The 21,498-nt window shown below is 41.2% G+C and overlaps 1 protein-coding gene across 3 annotated transcripts; it reads right to left on the reverse strand.

The window, feature by feature from the left end:
• Positions 1-443: 443 nt before the first annotated feature.
• Positions 444-20,189, reverse strand: LOC114043588. 3 transcript variants are annotated; one of them, XM_027862645.1, is made up of 2 exons: positions 20,175-20,189; positions 444-1,506 (listed from the first exon to the last, which is right to left on the reverse strand). In XM_027862645.1, the coding sequence occupies exon 2, from the start codon at positions 1,458-1,460 to the stop codon at positions 618-620; it is 843 nt and encodes a 280-aa protein (XP_027718446.1). In that variant the 5' UTR covers positions 1,461-1,506; positions 20,175-20,189; the 3' UTR covers positions 444-617. The 3 variants fall into 3 exon arrangements, with proteins under 3 accessions (XP_027718446.1, XP_027718447.1, XP_027718445.1); XM_027862646.1 differs by lacking the exon at positions 20,175-20,189 and adding an exon at positions 13,090-13,217 and having other exon boundaries at positions 444-1,502; XM_027862644.1 differs by lacking the exon at positions 20,175-20,189 and adding an exon at positions 13,090-13,217.
• Positions 20,190-21,498: the final 1,309 nt, after the last annotated feature.

Consider the following 21,498-nt stretch of genomic DNA (forward strand, 5'->3'; position numbering starts at 1 on the left):
CTATTGGGAGAAGCTCTTAAAGGAGCTTGAGGTAGCTCCTTCTTTAAGATGTCTAGAAGCTCTTGTCAACCCTGGTACCATTCCTAAAGATCCTAAAGCCAGAAGTTCCTTCCTTGTGGGGAGGTGGAACATGGGGGATATGGCTGCCTCCACAGAAGTGTAGCACAGAGGTGCTAGAGGGAGCACCTGCTGCAGGGAGGTAGTCAGGACTAGTGAGATGAGCTGCTGTCCCTCCATCATCAGCCCTAAAGTTTTACCTAAATGACCGGGAAAGTGAAATGAAACTAATCAGTGTGGAAAAGCAGTATAATCTAAGGTTCCTGGATCCCTAGGACCCAGCTGACAGCCAGGCAGCAAGGAGAATTGGCTATAAACATCTTCCTCACAGTAGGACACATAACCCATTGGAATTTGGGACTCTTTTAATAAATGAGGATAGGAGATGAAAGCATTAATAATAGTAAGAAGAGACGGAGAGGAAGGGGTTCTTCCTGTTTGGGTCATGCTCAGCCTGCCATTGGACCTGATTCTTTCAGTGCCTGGTCCAGGAGGGAAGCCTGGCCTCTCGTCCAAGTCCCATCTCTGTGGGAGGGTATAGCAGCTCTGACAACTGTGGCTTATGCCTCCTCTAAGTGATCCATCTCCAGGGCATGTCTGCCCAGCTCCCGGCCTCCCACACTGTGCAGCTCCTGGGCCACATCTGATGTCCAATTGGCAAGCAGGTCACTAAAGTCAGGTGTGCTGGTGTTGAGCAGACACAAGGAGCTGGGAGCTGGCTCCTTCCAGAAGGACTGTGGCAGCTTTCTTTTGTGCATTGGGGTGATGTGGCCATACTTCTTTTCAAGCCTCAGCCTCCGGCTGTCAGACACCCTCTGTCTAGCATATTGACAGAGACCATATTCAAAAAGCTCAACCAGAGGCCCCAGTTTCTGAGATCTATCTCTGCTGGAGATGAACCTGGTCTGGCAATCGAAGCCCCTGGGGAGACCAACAATGTCAGGGTCCTCATCCTCCTGGTCCCCACTCTGGACGATTTGCATTAAATCTGCATAGTAGAGCTCCCTTGCAGATTTGCCAGGTGGGCGACTGTCCTCATAAATGTTGCATGCATCCGGGTCATCGTCTTTTGTCTTCTGGCCAAAGTACTTCTGGATGTCACAGCTGATGAGCTCAGAGAAGCGCAGGAGTTGCAAAGTCATCTCGGTGCTACTTGGGCTTGGCCTGGTGGAACCCTTCCCCAGCTCCTGGTCTGACCTCTGGAATCCTGGACTACAGCCTGCCAGCTCCAGGTCCTCCATCTGTTTTTCCCCATCTTCCTCCTGTTCCCCATCTTCTTCCTCCTCGTCCTCGGAGGTTTCAGGGAAATCTGGGTCTCGGGGGCCAGTACTAGGTAAGAATGGTTGATGGAAAGGGGTCTGCAGTCTAAAGTCACATAAATTTCTGATCACTCCAGCAGCCATTTCCTCTCAAGCCTAGGAGCCTTCCAAGGCAGCAGATGTTATCTGACTGGTAAGAGAAGGCAGGGAAGAAAAATAGACAGTCAATAGGTTTGAAAATGTCATGTTTGAGCAACTCAGTTCATTGTTCTACTTCTGCATCTTTATTCAGGCAGTTTCCCCCAGAATATCCTCCCCTCCATCTCTGTCTATCAATCCAACCCATCCTTCAAGATTTAGTTCAAATGACAACCTCTCCATGACCAGAAACAAGATGTATGATTCATTTTGGACTTCCATTTTGGACTTCCCCTTCCTCACTGCCATCACTTCCCCACCCCACCACCCCTAACTACTGCTCAAATGGTCTAGCTTCAATTCAACACACATTTGTAGAGCTTGGGGATACTGGCAGAGAGACAAACTTTATTTTTATTTCATAAAGTCCCTTGCTCTCATATAGTTTACAGCATGGCAAGGGATATAGAGACAAACACACATTTCTATAATACGAAAGCTATACAAGAAAGCATATGCTTAAATGCTAATATAAGTAGAAGATCAGAGTTATGTTGGCTTAAGTGATCGGCGGAAGTCTTCCTAGAGGAGGTAGAATTTGAACTGGGCATTAATGGATGAATAAGATTTGGAAAAGGGAAAGGAATGGGCCTTCCAACCTAGGGATGATATAATAGTAAAGGGGCAAAGCCAGAATTAAGGATGATCTATTGTGGGAATGGTAATAAAACTACTCAGCATGGACCAAGGGGATTGATTCATGGTGGAGAATAGTAGAAGATAAGTTGAGGAAAGATTGTGAGTCCCAGGCTGAGGACTTTATCCTATGGGAAATGGAGTGCCTGTGAAGGTTATCAGGTCAGGGAATGACATGATGCATGAAAGCAGTGTTTTTGAAGACTGGTCTGGGCAGTGTACACAGGATGGACCAGTGTGGGCAGAGTCATGAGGCAGTTTAATAATCTTTCTCAGGAATGTCAGGCTCTTAGTCCTAAAAGGAACCTTAGAGATCATCTAGTAAACCTTATTCCCATCTGAAATGGATAAAGAAGGGTTGAACACATACACATAGTTGGTTGTAGAAATGTTAAACTCAACAGGGAAACGAGTGGGGACAGGGAGGGGTGTGGTGAAGAGGAAGAATGATTTGGAGTTTAGTCACAAGAAACAAACTTTCTGATTCTGAAGGATGAATAAAGGGGGGCAAAGGAAAGAAAGAACTTGGGTTGTTGTTGTTCAGTTGTGTCTGATTCTTTGTGACCCCATTTGGGGTTTTCTTGGCAAAGATACTAGAGTGGTTTACCATTTCCTTCTCCAGCTCATTTTACAGATGAGGAAACTGAGGCAAAGAGGGTTAAGTGACTTGCCTACAGTCACACAGCTAGTAAGTGTCTGAGGCCAGATTTGAACTCAGAAAGATGAGTCTTCCTGACTCTAGTCCCAGCACTTTATCTACTGTGCTACCTAGGTGCCCCTAGGCCTCTTAGACAATTGGGGAATGCCTGAACAAATTGTGGTTTATATATGTAGTAGAATATTATTGCATCATAAGAAATGATGAAATTACTTCAGAGAATAGTAGGTGGTATGAACAGAAGCAAAGTGAAGTAAACAGAAACAGAACAATTTATACAAGGAGAGCAACCTTGTAGAAAAAAATAACTTTGAAAAACTTAAAAATTCTAATTAATGCCATGAACAGCCATGTCTCCAGAACAGCTATTGTGAAGCATACTATACCTCCAGACTGCCTCCTGACCAGTAAAAGACATGAGGGGCAGAGACATACATTTTTACACCTGGCTACTGTGTGGCTTTATTTTGCTTGACTATGTTACAAGGGTTTTTTTCTCTCTTGGCTTTTAAGTAGGGGGTGAAGGTTGGGTGAAAAGGATCAGCAATTGGGATTGAAAAAAAAAAAAAGGAGGGCCATTGTGACATTTTTTTACAAGTATATGGAAGGGGCAGCTAGGTGGCACAGTGGATAGAGCACCAGCCCTGAAGTCAGGAGGACCTGAATTCAAATGTGGCCTCAGACCAAACACTTGACACTTACTAGCTGTGTGACCCTAGGCAAAGTCACTTAACCCCAATTGCCTTAAAAAAAAAATATATATATATATATATATATATATATATATATATATGGGGAAAATACATAAAGAAGTTCAGAAGGAAGCAGAGACAAGCAGCACAGCTTTGAAATAAAAAATGTGTTATATATTTAAAAAAACAAACAGTATGAAATGGAGATTCATAGTTTCACATAAAAATCCTTTTAGATTCTGCTGTGTGTAAGGAAATGCTTTGTTGTTCAAATTCAAATGGGAAGGAGGGAGAGGAAGGGAGGAAAAAATTTGGAACTCAAAATCTTATAGAAGTGAATGTTGAAAACTAAAATAAACAAACAAACAAAGAAAAAGGAAAAGGAAAAAAACAAAATTTTTACATTTTAAAAAAAATTTGTAAAAGTGTGATCTTCTAATCCAGTCTCTTTATTTTATAGAGGGGTGCTCTATATAAAAAGCTGTGTAATAATTGGCAAATCATTTAACTTTACTGAACCTCAGTTTCCTCAGTTATAAAATGAGGATAACAATGCCTGAAGGACCTACCCTACAGAATTGTCATGAGGGCCAAATGAGATAATGTATGTAACGCATCTCTCAAATCTTAGAGGATTCTACCTATTCATTATTAAAGAAAGAAGGAAGAAAACTGCAGAGGTAGGTAACTGATTGATCTTGAGAAGCAAGATTGGGAGAAGTCAAGGTGTCATGTCCTGTGACGAGGAGAAAGTTGATACCACTAACAAATGGGTAAATTAAGAAAAGGAGTTGGTACGGGGAGAAGGTGATGAGTCCAATTCATCAAACAGGGATATTGAAGAGGCAAGTGAAGACATAGACCTGGAACTTGGATGAGAAGTTAAGGCTGAATATATTGATTTGTTTTGCTTGCCTTTGTTTACTTATTACAAGGGAGGCTTCTGTTAGGGAGAGGAAGCCATTAGGAAATGACAGTGATATAAAACAAAAAGAGAAGAACATCAATAAAACATTTTTTAAAAAATTGAAAGCATATCATATGTGTGACACTGTGCTTGAAATACAAAAAAATTAATATGGCCCCTGAGAGACAGAGAGAGAGAGAAAGAGAGAGAAAGAAAAAGAGAGAGAGAGATTTTACTGTCATCTGTCTTTTTGAGTGTTTGGGAGCATCCCCTTCACCACGTAATGGTTTTATGGCATCAGAATAAATGACATTTATGGCCCTTCAATAAAGAGAGTCTCTGTGACATCTGCCCAGGATAAAAGGGGCCCTGAAGGAGCTTTGAACAGATCGAATTTGACCATAGATGACTCCCAACCATTCCTTTTTGTCAATGGAATATTTCCATCCTGGGAGCAGTTTCCTGTGTCTCTGGGGAGTTCCTAAAATCTGAAAATTCCACACAAAACCCCAAGAGCTGAAAATATATCAGAAGCCATAAGCAGCTGCTAGCTAGGTTAGTGATGGTTTAGTGGGACAAATGGATTAGAACCTGGAAGGATTTGGTCCCTGGGAGGTGTACTGTGTTTTCTTTTTATACTATCCTCCCTCCTCCTCTTTACTCCCAAAGCTCACTTTGACTCTATTATTTTTTATTTTTTTACTTTTTTTTGGTGAGGCAATTGGGGTTAAGTGACTTGCCCAGAGTCATGCAGCTAGTGAGGAGTATGTGTCTGAGGCCGGATTTGAACTCAGGTCCTCCTGACTTCAGGGCCGTGGCTCTATTATTTTTTTACTTTCGTTTGGGTTCACTTCCTGGTTCTCTGGTCTTCATGGTATGGGACAAGAAGTCGGCAGTTACGGTGGATGTTTAGAGGTGACTCTGACAGCAGTCTTTTTCATGGTTGATACGTTGTTGAAATCTTTAGACATATCTTTGTATTATTTGTTATTCTGTTAAGAAATTCTCTAGCCAGCAGCATTGATCTTTGAAGACTTAGTTTGACATTGCTACGGTACTAATATCCAAAATCTCCAGGAGACAGGCTATTTAAATTATGGTTACATATAAGTAAGCAATCACATAAAGTATATGCAATATAACACAAAGTACTTTTAAGAGCAAGAGAGCATTAACTAGGAGCCTCAGGAAAGGCCTACTGGAGGTGTCATTTGAACCATGCCTTGAAGGAAGCTAGAGATTTTATGAGGCGTGAATGAGGGGTAGGTGCATTCCAGACATGAAGGGCCGCTTGTTCAAAGACATAGAGGAGGGAGATGGAGTGTCATGTATAGGGAATTGGAGCCAGTTTTACTGGAAAGAAGAATTTGCAAGGGAAGAAAAAAAAATGAACTAAGCCTGGAAAGGTGGATGGGAATCAAATGGCGAAGGGCTTCAAAAGTAATTCTAAGGAATTTACATTTTATCCTAGAGGTAGTAAAGAATCCTTGAAGATGATTGAATATCAGGCTGACGTGGAAATATTTATGCCCTATTTGTGGTCTCATTGCCCCACTTTATGGGCAGGAGGAAAGAACTAGCTCCATTCCCACCTTCAAGGGTGGTTATGAGAATAAGAGATTATTGTATCAGTGGAAAAGCACTCAAGGAGCACAGTCAACCTATTGTCCTGACCAACATCATTTCATAATCATTCCACTCATGCATTAGATCCAAACTCAACTTTACCATCACAAAACTCCACTGGAACATCTCTTATTCAATTGCCCAAAGCACAGCTCAGATCCCACCTCCTACACAGACCTTTCCTGGGCCCCCTAGTTGGTAGTGCTCTCTCTCTGTCTCTGTCTTTCTCTGTCTCTGTCTCTGTCTGTCTCTCTCCACAAGTTATGTATTTATTTACTTTTCCAAGTAAATGTTGTGCTGTACAATATAACTCTCAGTGGACTGCAATCTCCATGAGGGCAAAGACCATTTTATCCTTTGTCTTTGTATCCACAGGACCTGACCCAGTGCCCCACACACAGTTGGCCCATAATAAAACTTGGTGAATTTAATTTGTCGCACTGCTTCTGTGGTACTAAGTCTCCCCCTATCTCTGCTCTGCAGTGTAATTTAGCCTAGCATTCTGTTTCTCTGGCCTCAATGACTATGGAAAGAGCATTGACTTTGAAACTGAAGAAGCTTGATTCAAATCCCACTTCTGACAGTACCTGTGTGACCTTGCCTAAGTCACTTCTTGGGGTTGGATTAGGGGGCCATTGAGCTCTTTATCTATGATTATGTAAGTAATAGAGCTGGTTAATACACTACAGAACTAGAGGACATCATTGTTTTAGGTACCCTGAGTGCACGGGAGTTAGGTTTTGTTGGACTCATGGGGCAAGATAGGATTATGGTAGTCAGTCAATTACTACAAAACTCTCAGACTATCCACAAGTGTAATCATATCTTATTTATCTAGACTCCAAGCTATCAGTGAACTGTAAAAACTGGAATGCTAGAGCTTATTCTGCACTTTATTCTGACAAGGGCTGGAGACAAAATAACAATAATGATCAATTTAGTGCTTTATTTTTTTTAAAGAAATGCCTAGTATGTATCTTGGGGCCCCTACAGATTCAGCCCATGTCATTTCCACTGGGCAATGAGAATTGATATTCACCTAGACAAAAAAGTAAAATTCATTTGGAGGAACCAAAAATATCAATGAAACAATGAAAAAAGCATGATGGAAGGGAACATAGCACATCCAGTCCTCAAATATTATTATAAAGTAATATTCATTAAAAAGTATTTGATATTGGTTAAAAAAAATAGAAAAGTAGATCAGTGGGACTTATGAGACAAGGAAGAATGATAAACAATTGAATTCAAAAACCCAGTATTCAATTAAACCTGAAAATATAAGTTACTTCAGGAAGAATTTCCTACTTAATGAAAATTGTTTGAAAACTGGAAGTAATCTGGAAGAATTTAGACCAACACCTTATTTAGCAAAATAAATTCACAATGGAAAGATGATCTGAATACTAAAGGTCATATCACACACACACACACACACACACACACACACACACACACACCAGAAGAGAACCAGATCAGGTATCTTTCAAAGCTATGGTTAAAGGGTGACTTCTTAATCAAACCAGGGGAAAAGGTCATAACAAAAGATAGAATAGATAATTTCAATTAAATGAAATTGAAAAGCTTTTGAATGAACAAAATTCAGTAGATTGGGGGGAAAAGTCTTAATATCAAAGTTAAGGACTTAATTTCTAAAATAGATAGACAACTAACAGAAATATGTGAGACCAAAAGGCATTCTCTATTAGGTAAGTGGTCAAAAAATATGAACTAATAAAGTTCTTAAAAGAACTGCAAACTACCAACATCTAGATGAAGAAAATTCTCCAAGTCACTACATAATAAAAGAAAATGTAAATCAAAACAACTATGAAGTTTTACCTCAGATCCAACAAGTTGACAAAGATTACAAAAGATCAGAAGAGTCAATGTTGGAAGAGTTATGGGAAGACTGGCACACTAATGGAGTTGTAAATTGGTCCAACCATCCAAGGAAGCCTAGAAAAATGTAAGCTGAGAGACTAGAATGTCTGTTTCTTTTGCTCCAGAGAGCTCAATGTGAAGTATCTACCCCAAAAGGTCAGTGATGAAATGAAAGATCCCATATATACCAAAATTTTTATGGCTGCACTTTTTGTAGTAATAAAAAACTAGAAACAAAGAAGACGCCCATGGATAGGCAAATGGCTAAATAGCTTGGCATGTGAATATAATGGAATATTACTATACTATAAGGAACGGTGAATTTGATGAATATGGAGAAGTATGGAAAGACTCTGAACTGATGCAAATCAAAGTAAGCAAAAGTAAGAAAGTAGCATGCACAATTATTATAACTATGTAAATAGAAAGAACAACAACAAAACAATCAGATTTAAACACTATGAAATTATAATGATTAAGCTTGGTCTCAAAGAAGAGGTGTGAGAAGGCACCTCCCCATCCTTCTTTGCAGAAGTGAGGGAACTATGGGTGTGGACCACTTCATATGGTCAGAGTATGTTGCTGAATTGGTTAGTTTTACTGAACTGTTTCTCCTCTCTTTTTTATTTTTGGAAGGGGAGGTAGGAGGAAGACCTTGAAAAATGTAGGTGATATAAAAATGAATGTATCAATAAAAAAATTTTTTTTTAAAAATTAATGCCCATAAAATTATCCCTGTAGTCCATAATTACCTAAAGTGTCTTTGGAATCCTTAAAGAACTTCCAGTGGTAGAATATGCATTTTTTAAATGAAGATTAAAAAGAAGAAGAAAAAAAAAAGTTTCCTTTTCCTCTTGTCACCTCCTGCTTGACATCCACCACAACTCAGTGGGTGCAAAAGATTTTAGTCTGCTGTTATCTGCAGCCTTTCATCTTGCCAAAGGATGAGCAAGAAGCTCAGACAGTGTTTCTGGGACGGTGTAGACCCCTTCAAAGTCATCAGGAATCAGCTGCCTCCCAAGGCTGCCCTTTGATAGATGATACAGGGCCTGGTTGGGTCAGGACCATGGCAAGGATGCCCTGAGACAGCATGATTACAGCAATGGCATACTTGATGTAGTGTCTAAAGATATGGGTTCAAGTTCAGTCTCTACCACTTACTGTATTATTAGGCAAATTCCTTCTTTCCCCCTGCAGGTTCTTAGTTTTCTCTTCTACAAAATGTGGGGGATAGGATTAGAGAAACTCTTAGGGTTCTTGCAGCTCTTTGGTTCTATGAAGCTAAGAAGGTCCCAGATTGGAGGGAAGAGATGCTCCAGCACTTGACCAATAGCTGAGCAGTGGAGCAGATTTCAAGGCATTCAAATTCTCGAAGCATTCAGATCTCCGTGCTCATTGCAAGATTAAATAGGAGCTCCAGATTCACCTTCCCCTCTTTGGAGAATTGTGTGGTGCTCAGCCTACAGCCAGGGTGGTTGGCACTTCCTTCTATGAGTTAGTGTAATGAAGAGTGCTGGACTTGGAAAGCCTTGGTTTATATCCTGGCTCTGGCACTTATTGGCTGGGGTGATCCTGGACAAATCATTTCACCTCTCTGAGCCTCAGTTTCCAGACTTTACAGGATTGTTGTGAGGAAAGCTTACAGTGCTATATAAATGGGAGGTTTTATCACCATTTTTAATAGTTTATTATTTTTATAGTTCAGAGTCAAATGAGCTTCCTAAGATCCCCCCAGAGAGCCAGAACACCTTTCTTTTGTTCTTGCCCATGTCCTTCCTAAGTTAAAGTTTCTTTATGATCTTCATGGCCTGAAAGGGGAGGGGGAGTTAGGGTTAGAGGAATAGAAGTATTGCGCTTCCCTGACAAAATGAAGATCTCCAAGGCTATAAGAAAACACCCTTTCTTTTCTTTCCTTCTTCCTCCCTTTCTTCCTTCCTTCCTTTCTTTCTCTTTCTCTTTTTCTTTCTTTCTTTCTCTTTTTCTCTTTCTTTCTTTCTCTCTTTCTTTTCTTTCTTTATTTCATGTCTGACCTGCATGATCATGAGTTAGGTGGTGGAGAGACTGGACCGAAGGTCCTAGTTTTCGCCCTCCCAGTCTTACATGCTTTTTGTTTATCCCACCTGCTTTGCAATGAACTAGCTAGACACCAAGGTACCCTACCTGGAGTGTGGGAGTGTGGGGGTGTCGGGGAGAAGCAATGGGAGGAGATGAGGACAGAAGGGAAGTCAGACATGGATAATGGCTAGAAGAGGGTTAGCCCCTAAAGTCAGATTGACTTGTTAAATCTTTCTGTCACTCCTTCCAACAGACTGAGTCTAGGGAGAGACAGAGCCCTCAGCTCCAGAAGTAGGCAATACAAGAATTATATTGCAGGATTTCCAGGGGACGTTTGAGACTTATTTAAATAAGTGATAGCTAGGGGGTATAATGGATTGAGCACTGAACCTGGAATCAGGAAGACTTGAGTTTAAAGCCTGCCTTAGATACTTACTAACAGTGTGACCCTGGACAAATCACTTAACCTCTGTCTGCCTCCGTTTCCTATCTATAAAATGAATTTAATCATAGCACCTACCTCTCAGAGTGGTAGTAAGGATAAAATGAGAAAATATAAATTGCTTTGAAAGCCTTTAAGTACTATTGATTATCTATCTATAGCTATGCTGGCTATTACTATTATTTTTTTTTATTTTTATTACTATTATTATTATTATTATTATTACTATTAGCTATTACATAGCCTGGAATAAAACCTCTCACATTTCTTTCTTTTGAGATTTTTGAGTTCTCTTAAAAAATGAAATGGTGCGCACACGCACACACATACACACACACACAATTGACATAAAATATAATATAAATAAAACCTGTGGAACAAAGAAAAATAAAGGATAATACATATTTAAAAGTTTCACATACGTACAATCTAAGATGCTAATGCATCTTAAGAATCATTTAAGAAACTTTGCTTTTCAAACCTCATAACCTAAACACTCAAAATGATTTTTTAAAATCTGCTACTATGTGGAAGTTTTTACTGCTGGGGTTTAAAAGAAAAAGGAAACCTTGAAATGGTCCTGAAATAGCACATTACTTTCCATTTCATTTTTTTCATAGAATCCTGGTGCTGTCAGGGGCCTTAGAGATATTATAATACCTTTTATATCAGGAGTTCTTAACTGGGAGTCCATAGATTTCAGGGGCTCTATAAACTTGGATGGGAAAAAAATTACATTTACTTCAATGTAATTGGTTTCCTTTGTAATTTTATGTATTTTATTTATGCAATAACATGATTCTGAGAAGGGGTCTCTAGGATTTATGAGATTTCCAAAAGGAGCCCATGACACAAGAAAGATTAAGAGCCTCTGTCTTTTATCAAGATTCTCTGGAGTTCATAAAATATAAAAACATTTGAAGGAACTGAGAATATTTAGCCTAGAGAAGAAAAGATTAAGGGGATATCATTGCCATCTTCAAGTATCTGGAGGGTTTTGATGTGCAAGGGAATTTAGGCTTCTTCTACTTGGCCCTAGAAAGCAAAACTAGGAACAACAGGGTGAAATTGCAGATAGGCAAATTTCCACTCAATATAAAGAAAAACCAGCTAACAATCTGAACTGTCCAAAATTGAAGTGAGCTGCCTTGGGAGGTAGTGAGCTCTTCATCATTGGATTTCTCCAAGCAAAGGGTACATAACCATTGTCCGTGAAATTATAAAGGAGATCCTTGTTTTCAGGGAAGGGTAGGACTAGATGGATTTTGGAGGTCCTTTCAAGGTCTGAGAGTCTGTGGTTCTACCAAATTATGAATGGCTTGTGAATGGCTCACATCTGGGAAATCTCCTTCAAGCCTTAACATTGGCAGCAAGCAGTGTTAGAGACTGGGCGTGCAGAATCAGGACTGCAGCTGTCACAGCCTATGCCCTTGGAAAGAACAGGCTGGGCCAGCCTGATGTGGGCATCAGTAAATATCAGTGGGTTAATCTGGGACTAACTTTCAGGCACATATTATCAATGGATGACTATTCTGGGCTGACACTTGGTCATTGATGAATTTCCATTCGCTGAGTAGGTTTATAGCAGTACTCAACCAACTACTTCTTGTGGGAATAACCCCTCTTAGTAAAGACTTATAATCCTCTGTGCCCTGCCTCATATCTGAAAAATTCCTTTGCCCTGACTTATTTTGAGGGAGCATGGCCCAATTAGATTCAGGGAATAGGATGCTTTCCTCTTTTTGGCAAGTCTGTGTATCTTGATCTTCTATGTCCTGTAGTCTTTTCATGTTCACACATCTCCCAAGGATAGTATTTCCCTGCCCCCTGCCCCCAACTTCCGCTGTCCAGAAATAGAAGTGATTCCAACACTAGAATTCTATGATTTATAACTAACAGAGATTAAGGAAGAACATGACTGAGGATTTTAGATTTCAATTGGAAGGGATCTTAGAAATAGTAGGATCATAGATTTAAATCTGGAAAGGTCCAAATCCTTTAGTTTTATAGATGTGGACTTTGAGATCCAGTGTTACCCAAGGGTAATGGGGTGGTAGAGTCATAATTTGAACTCAGCTCTTCTGACTTTAAGTCCAGTGCTCTTTGCACTATGAAATACTACATCCTGTCCCCCACAAGCTTCTACAGATTCAGAAACTGAGTTAAACCCTGCTGCCTCATTTTATAGATTTAGAAACTGAATCCTAAAGAGGGGAAGTTACTTGTCCAAGGTCACATAGGAATTAACTTAGATCAAAACCTCTGGTTCCAAGTATATTCTCTTTGTATTTCAGGTCCCCTTGGGAGCTATACAGAGGAAAGACTGATTCTCCTACTGCCCCCTGAATGCCAGATAGACGTTTATCCTTATTCCCCAAGAATGGAGAAGGTATTTATATATGTATTGGGGGGAAAGGGGAAAGGGAGAGGGAGATGCCTTTTGGTACCTGTATCCCTCCCCCTCACCTCGCTTCAGCTCCACAACATAGGTACACGATATCATAAACAACCTCCAACCTCATTCTGTTGGAATTGGGTGTGTGTGGGGGGGGGGGTACCATTGCTCAGTGTAGAATGAACAATCATAGCCTATTATTTCAAGGCTTAGGAGAAGGTGGAAATGGCTCCTCTTCCCTTCCAACCCTCTTATTTCTGGGGCCCTTGGAAAATCTTACCTTCAGGGTCCAGGCAAGGCTCCCCCAGGTCTTCCTCTGAATGCAGCAGCCCTCCACCTGTGGCTGAAGTATTTATAGTCGGCCCCAGAGCTGGCGGCTGACAAATATTTGGTGGCTGTATTGTCATAGTAGACTTGGCAAACAGAGCCTGAGTTTGCTTTGGCGCCCAGCAACTGGGGAACACTACAGCAAAGAAACCCGTGTGGGCGAAAGATCGGGTTCACCTTAATGGCTGGCCTGCCAGGGGACTTTCGAGTGTTGTCCCTGTCCCGCCGCCTGTTAAAACTCCAGCTCCAGCTGCACAGCTGCCTGGCACACTTGTCCCGAGGGCCCTTATCTCCCCTTCTGATTGGAGCCTGAATCAAGCTTGGTCAAATAGGTGTAAAATTAAATTTCATGCTATTTTGACTCCTGGAGTAGGCCTCCTCCAAAGGACATAAGCTTATCTAGGCTCTCTGTGTAAACAGACAAACAGAGCTTCCTGGGCTCTGGACCAACCCAGCCAGGGGAAAAAGAGCTGGAGATTTGCCTTTCTTGCCTAGCAGAAGCACCTGCCTAACTTTGGACCCTCGGGACATGCCTCCCTCCCTTGCCTGGGCTTCCCAGGATTGAAGGGTGAGGAAGCCAGGCATGGTCTCTGAATCTCTCCTCCTTCCCAACTCTCCTGACCCAATTCACCACCAGCCCTCAGGGGACTTCCCTAGATGTAAGGGGTTGGCTTCTTGGGAAGAACATATTTCATTGTGGATTGATGCATTGAGGAATATGAATGCTGATGACATTTTATGCTGTTCTGGAGCTCAGGGCCCATGGAAGGAGACTGACTACATCCAGGTATACTCCTCTTCATTGGTCCTTGAAATTTCATGATGATGATGATGATGATTATCTTTCTTATCATTATTGCTGAGCTGCGGACTCATTTCCACATGAATCCAAGGTCTTTGCCTCTCTGATCCCTACTCCTTTTTGTTCTGAGCATTCATAGGATTTGAGGAGTCAAAGGAACCTTAGAAATCATCTGATCCAACATCGTTTTATAGATGAGGAAACTGAGGCCCTGTGATGGTGCAAGACATGTCCACGGTCACACTTAAGAAGTGGAAGAACTGGGATTTGAAACCATCTCCTGATTCTAAATCCCATGTTGTTTCAAGTATTTAATGACAATTCTTCCCCACACTTGGCCTGGAGGCAGCTTGGACACAGGAACCTAGAGCTGGGGTATGGGGGGGTGACCCTGTTGTGGCCAGCTCTTTTGAATATGTATTCTGTACCTATTAAGTACAAATTATTGGATTAGACTCTGGGGACACAAAGACAAAACAAAACAATCCCAGATCCCAATCAATCAACAAGCATTTGATAAAGCATTGTGCTAGGCACTGGGGGACACTGAAGCAGGAATGAAATACTATGAAATTCTATTAGAGGAGACTTGTAGCGGCAGTTAGGTGGTGCAGTGGATAGAGCACCGGCCCTGGAGTCAGGAGGACTTGAGTTCAAATCTGACCTCAGACATATAACACTCACTGGCTGTGTGACTCTGGCCAAGTCATTTAACCCCAATTGCCTCAAAAAAAAAATGCATAGAAGAGACTTGTATACAATAAAATGCATACAACTAAATGCAAGGTAAAGATGTGTTATAAGGTTGGGGAATCAAAAATGGTTTCATATAGAAAGTAGCATTTAAGCTAAGATTTAAAGGAAATTAGGGGTTCTAAGAAGCACAAGAGAAGAGGGATTGTATTCCAGTCATGGGGGGAGGGTTAATTTCTGAAAAAGCACTGAGACAGATGATAGAATGTCATATCTAAGGAACAGTAAGAAGGTCAGTTTAAATAGAGAGAAGAGCGTGTGAAAGGGAATAATGTATAATAAAGCTAAGAAGATAAATTGGAATCAGATTGTGAAGGAATCTGAATGCCAAATAGACCAGTCAGTATTTTGTCCTAGGGGTAAAATGGAGCTCCTGAAGCTCTTGAGCAGGGGAGTGACATGGTCAGACCTGTGATTTGGGAATCTCAATTTAGGGGCAGCTAGGTGGCACAGTGGATAGAGCTCTGGTCTTGGAGTCAGGAGGACCTGAGTTCAAATCCAGCCTCAGACATTTGATACTTACTAGCTGTGTGACCCCGGGCAGGTCACTTAACTCTGATTGCGTCACCAAAAAAAGGGGGGGGGGAATCTCAATGTGGCAGTCATATTGAAGATGGATTGGAGAGGAGAGAGACTTAAGGCATGGAGACCAAGCAAGAGACAATTATTAGAATAATTCAAGTGAAAGGTAATAAGGGTTTAATTGAGAGTGGTGGCCATGTGAGTGAAGAGGAAAAGATGTTTGTGAAGAAGAGGCTGTAGGGGCAGTCCTAGTCAACTTATTGGAGTGTTGGGTGAGGCAGAGAGGAGTAGATGATGACTCTAAGGTTGGAAACCTGGGTGCCTGGAAAGATGGAGGTGTCCCCAATAGAAATAGGGAAGTTTGGAAGAGGGGCCAGTCTTGGAAGAAAGATAATGAGCTCTGTTTTTAGAGTGTTAAGATCAAGATAACTAAAAGATATCAAATTCAAAATGTCCAGAAGGAAGTTGGTCATGCCAGACTAGAGTTCAGGAGAAAGACTGGGGCAGGATATATAGATTTGGAGTTTAACCTGATAGCAGATAATTCTAATGGACTGAAATAATGAGCTAAGCTATCTCTGTACATCAATATCCAAACACTGTTTGGAAGCTAGGTGGTACAGTGAATGGAGCCCCGAAGACCTGAATTCAATTTCAGACTTAGATACTCACTAGCTATACAAACCTGGGTAAGTCACTTAGCTTCTGTCTGCTTCAATTTCCTTAGTTGTAAAATGTGAATAATAATAGCATCTTTCTCCTAGAGTTGTTGCAAGGATAAAATGAGATAATATTTGTAAAGCCCTTAGCACAATGCCTCACCCACAGTAAGTGCTTTATAAATGCTTGTTTCCTCCATTCCTTTCTTCCTATTCCCCCTGCTTCATCTCCATCTATCCTGGTCCTCTTCTTAAGAAAAGCAACACAAAAGGGCAGCTAGGTGGCGCAGTAGATAGAACACTGGCCCTGGAGTCAGGAGGACCTGAGTTCAAGTGTGACCACAGATCAAACACTTGACACTTACTAACTATGTGATGCTGGGCAAGTCACTTAACCCCAATTGCCTAAGAAAAAAAAACACAAAAACAAACAAACAAACAAAAAAAAACAAAAAAAAGAAAGAAAAGCAACACATAGACTGACAGCAGTTAGAGCCATTCAATTTGTCTACCTACAACTATAAAATCAAACTATTTAAACAGAAATTAGAAAAGTAACTTTATGCATGCGTTGACCATTACATTACAGAACAGATTCAACTTTGGAATCAGCTTCTGTTCAATTTGGAAAAGAGGAGGGGGAATGAAAAAGAGATAGTACATCACTGTATGGTACCCATTCTCCTAAATGGAAAGTCCCCTCAATCTAGCTACTGAAGGTAGATGCAGTTGCAACAACCAGAGCTCTGGTTATGGCCCGGTCAGCTACTGCCACTGGGGTCAGGTAGTGGCCCCACAGGATGTTGAACCTCAATACTCGATTTCCTCACTAGCTTCAATGGGGACATCACTCCCCTTGCTGCTGCTATAACCAAGTACTGCTGCCACTGCCTTTATCGATCATTACTGCTGCCCCAGTCCATGGCTCCTCTGACTCAATAGCCAATAAGGGGGTTAATTTGCTATTTCAAAGTGCCCCCTTCCTTTAGCAATGAGCCACCAATTAAGCAGAGGCAGCTGGGCTCTGAATACTCCTCCCTGTCAGTAGGGGACCATCTCAAAGGCCAATCATCTGCCAATTAAGCACAGATCCTTGGGCTTAACTATTGTGTTTGACTATTATATTGGGACTACCTGGGCTGGCAAATCACAAATAAAAAATAAAAGTCTCACCATTTTAAATTTGGAATACATTAGCTAGGACTAGTTGGTTTTTTACAATTTATCCTGCTTACCCTATCCAGTCAAACTTAAGTTCATAGAACCACAGCATGTTAGACCAAAAAAAGCACTGAATTTGGAGCCAGATGACCTGTGTTCAAAGCCTGGCTCTTCTGCTTGCTACCTGTGGGTGATATTGGATAAATCACACTAAGCCCCTTTTGGTCTGTTTGCTTACCTACCTGTAAAATGTAGTTGAATTAAGTGACCTTTAAAGCCCCCAGCTAGGTGGCACGGTGAAGAGAGTGTCTGGCCTGAAGTCAGGAAGACTCATTTTGGTGAGTGCAAATCAGATGCTTACTAGCAGTGTGACCCTGGGCAAGTCATTTAACTCTCTTTGTCTCAATTCTTCATCTGTAAAATGAGCTGGAGAATGAAACAGCAAGCTACTCCAGTTATCTTTGCCAAGAAAACCCCAAATGGGGTCACAAAGAGTCAGATATGACTGAACAACAACAAAACCTGTTCCAACTCTAGATCTATGAATCCTCTTCCATAAAGCTACCTTCCCCACTGCCCCACCCTGCCCAAGCCATGTTCTGTTACAGGCAGCTCAGTACTGGTCAGAAAAAAGACAGTTGCCAATACCTTGCCATTGGAGCCCTAGCCCTTCTCTAGCCATATCAATTTGATGTACCTTGACTCAATTCAAATTACTTATTAATTATCACAGAGCATGGAAGTGGAACCAGAATGGGAGTAACGAGTGAACAATTTTGACTTAAATACACAAATGAGATCTGTGATCTCATCAATAGGCATGTTCACTACAACCATACAGATCAAAACTTATCTGTGCCTGCCCATTCTATGTGATTCTTACCCATGTCCTCCCACCCCTTCTACTTAGGTCACCTAATATGGGGGACAAGGTTTCCTCTCCTCCTGATATGAAGGGGTTACAAGTAGAACATATGAGTTGATCACTTTTTATCATATGATATCCTCCATCTTACTTTTCCTTTTAAAATTGTTTTCTCCTCTTCCTTCATTATTATGAACTTAACAAAAATGCCCATCTGATTTTTCAATCTCCAGACTACTTTTTCATCTCCACCCCAGTGGAATCTCTCATGCTGGCAATGCCTTCACTCCTGCAGCCTCCTCCTCCAATTAGTGAATTCCTCCCCAGTACTTCCAATTGAGGAAGTACCCTTGTCAGTCATGTTTACTTCTAACCCAACTCATCTCTAATTCCACAGATTTTCTTTTCTTTTATTCCTTCCTTCCTTTGTTTCTTTCTTTCAAAACCATTTTCATGGTCTCCCTAAGTCTTCTCTTCTCCAACCTAAACATCCACAGTTCAACTCATCCTTTAGGCAATGCTCATATGATAAGATTTACTACCATTTTGGTTGCTCTTCTCTGAGAAAACTCCTCAACATCCTTTAAAAATTGTGCTCTCCCCCACCCCAAAACGTAATACTCTAGGCATGATCTGAGTAGCATTGAGTATAATAGGGCTATCACCTCCCTTATTTTGGATACTTTGCTTTTTTTTTTATGCTGTTTGTTCTTACATTATAGTCATTTTCTGATATTACACCCCACCCCCAGACACACAATGACCTCTCTCTTTTAACAGAGAAACAGTTGAGCAAAACTAATCAACACAATTACATCATCTTATAACATATATAGCATTCTATAGCTGTAAGATCTGGACAGGATGGAGTGAATTTTAATGGAGGGCATCTGGTTGCTGAGTGACTAAAGGCAGAGTTCTTTATGTATAACAGGGGAGCAAAGAATGTTCCAACTCCTCCTCCTAGCCTCATGTCAAGAGATGTGAGAGAGAGGAGCTAGGTGGCACAGTGGATAGAGCACCAGCCCTGGAGTCAGGAGGACCTGAATTCAAATCTGATCTCAGACACTTGACACTTACTAGCTATGTGATCCTGGGCAAGTCACTTTACCACAGTAGCTGAGAGAGAAAAAGAGAGAGAGGGAGTAGCCAACCTTGGAGAGGGAACCAAAATATATGTTTTCTTCAGTAATGAATGACTGGATGAATTTAAAAAAATTTATTAAGCCCTCACTATGTACCAAGCAATATGCTAAGTATTGGGAAAACAAATAGAAAAAAAGCCAGACAGTCTCTGCTCTCGCAGAGCTCATACTCTAAATGAGGGAAACAACATGTAGAAGCTGCAAACAGCTATAGACCAGGCACTATGAGTAGGGGGTGCTCAGAGCTCCCAAAACATTATTCAGTGTCCCCTAATTTGCAGGTAGGACTCTGGAAGATGGGATGCAAAGGTAGAAGGGATGCTTCCCTCTAGGTAGTATCATCAGCTTTCATTGTCTCAGTGATCATCTCTATACAGATAACTCCCAAATCTGAATAACCAACTCTCTCTCTCTGTCTCTCCCTCTCTCTCTCCTGAGCCTTAATCCCCATTGTCAACTGCTTCAGCATATCTCTAAGTGGATATTCCATGGGTATCTCAAATTCAGTACATCCAAAACAGAACTCATTGTTTTCTCCCTAAATCCACCCTTATTCCTAATGTTTCTATTTCTATCTAGGACTTCACCATTCTTTTAGTTACCCAGGTTCATAATCTTTGAAACATTCTTGACTCTTCACCTTCCCTCAACCACCATAGCCAAGTCCTGCCATTTCTTCCTCCACAACATTCCTCACCTCTGTCCCCTTCTTTCTGTTTACGTGATTAACGCTATGTTCAAGCTCTCATCACCTCTTATCTAACTATTAGAATAGCCTCCTAACTGGCCTCCCTGATTCCGGTCTCTTCCCTCTCTACTATGATGTCCCAACAGCTGTTTAATGGATATTCCTAAAGCAAGGGTCTGGCCATGCATTCGCCTGCTAAAGAAGCCTCAGCGGCTCTTTATTGCATCTGGGAACAAATACAAACTCCTCTCTTTGGCATTGAAAACCCTTCAAATCTGGTTGCAATCTATCTTTCCACACTGATTTCCCATTTCTCTCCACCATGTATTCTATACTCCAGCCAAACTGTCCAGCTTGCTGTTCTTCACATACAATATTCTATCTCCCATCTCCATGTCTTTAAACAAAGTGTTTTCCATACCTGGAATACACTTCTTCCTTACCTGCATCTCAGAATCCCATGCTTCCTTCAAAGTTCAGCTGAAGTGCCACCTCCTTCATGAGGTCTTTCCTGTTACCGCCCTAGGTGGTATTGCTTCCCCCATCAAATTGCCTTGTCTTTTCTTTGCATATATTTTAAATTTATTAATAGGTATACGTGTTGTCTACCCCCTATAAAATGGACCCTCCTTGACAGCAAGAGATGTTTTGTTTTTATCATTGTATCCCCAGTACCTAACCCAGTGCCTGACACATATTAGGTGCTTGTTTAATAAATGCTTGAGAAAATAAAGGTATTAGTGTGTTCCTGGGTTCCAAAGGGTTCAGGTCACTGAAGTCACTGTGACAGCTCCCTCTGCTGTCCATCAAGGAAATATATAGGGCCTTTTGTCCTTGTTCTGGATTGAGCAGAAAATTCCCTTGGGATGCAAAGAGATACAGGGGTTGTCATTCCTTTTGGGAATAGCTCTAATGGTGAGGAAATTTTCTTTACATTGAACTCAAATCTACTTCTCTGCAACTTCAGTTAGTATTCTTGGTTGTTGGCCCTCTGGGGCCAAGCCAAAAAAAAAGTCTACTCCCTCTTTCATATGGCAGCCCTTCAAATAACTGAAAATAATAAATCCACACCCTCTCTAACCACCACCCTCCCCAGTCTTCCCCTTTCCAGTTTTAACATCTATTGTTCCTTTGATTGATTCTTATATAGCATTATCTCTCATAGGTTAGGACAAGTGTAAGCAGGGTTCATCAATTTGACGAGTAGATTACAGTGAATGGGCCTTTATTTTGAGGTATCTAGGGACACTTCTCCAAGAAGTAGGAACATGGCCATTGGTGCTTTACTGATATGGTGCAGGGAACTCCTGATGATTGGCTGACTGAAACTCAAGAGAATAGATTTTTTTTTGTCAGAAGAGCTGTACCTCCCTAAAATCTATGAAAGTAACTAACAGACCAACTCAATATTTCTCTGTCCTTCCCACTTGGATTTTGAGAAAACAGACTAGAATATATAAAAAATGAGTTGCATTCTGGTGGTTGAAAGAAAAGGAACCTGTGTCCAAATACAGTTCCCTCCCATCATAAATAGTTGATAGTGCCTTTTAGTAGAAGTACATGGCAAAGATAGAAATGTGGTTTAAGAGAGAACCTAGGGCAGCTAGGTGGCATAGTGGATAGAGCGCCAGCCCTGGAGTCAGGAGGACCTGAGTTCAAATCCAGCCTCAGACATATAACACTTACTAGCTGTGTGACCCTGGGCAAGTCACTTAACCCTGATCATCGAGAGAGAGAGAGAGAGAGAGAGAGAGAGAGAGAGAGAGA

Source organism: Vombatus ursinus, unplaced genomic scaffold (assembly GCF_900497805.2).
Source record: "Vombatus ursinus unplaced genomic scaffold, bare-nosed wombat genome assembly UNPS02014770.1, whole genome shotgun sequence".
Lineage (NCBI taxonomy): Eukaryota > Metazoa > Chordata > Mammalia > Diprotodontia > Vombatidae > Vombatus > Vombatus ursinus.

Bases quoted from the DNA above. Each gene is read 5' to 3' on its own strand.
- LOC114043588 (XM_027862645.1), bottom strand. From the start codon at position 1,460: ATGGCTGCTGGAGTGATCAGAAATTTATGTGACTTTAGACTGCAGACC.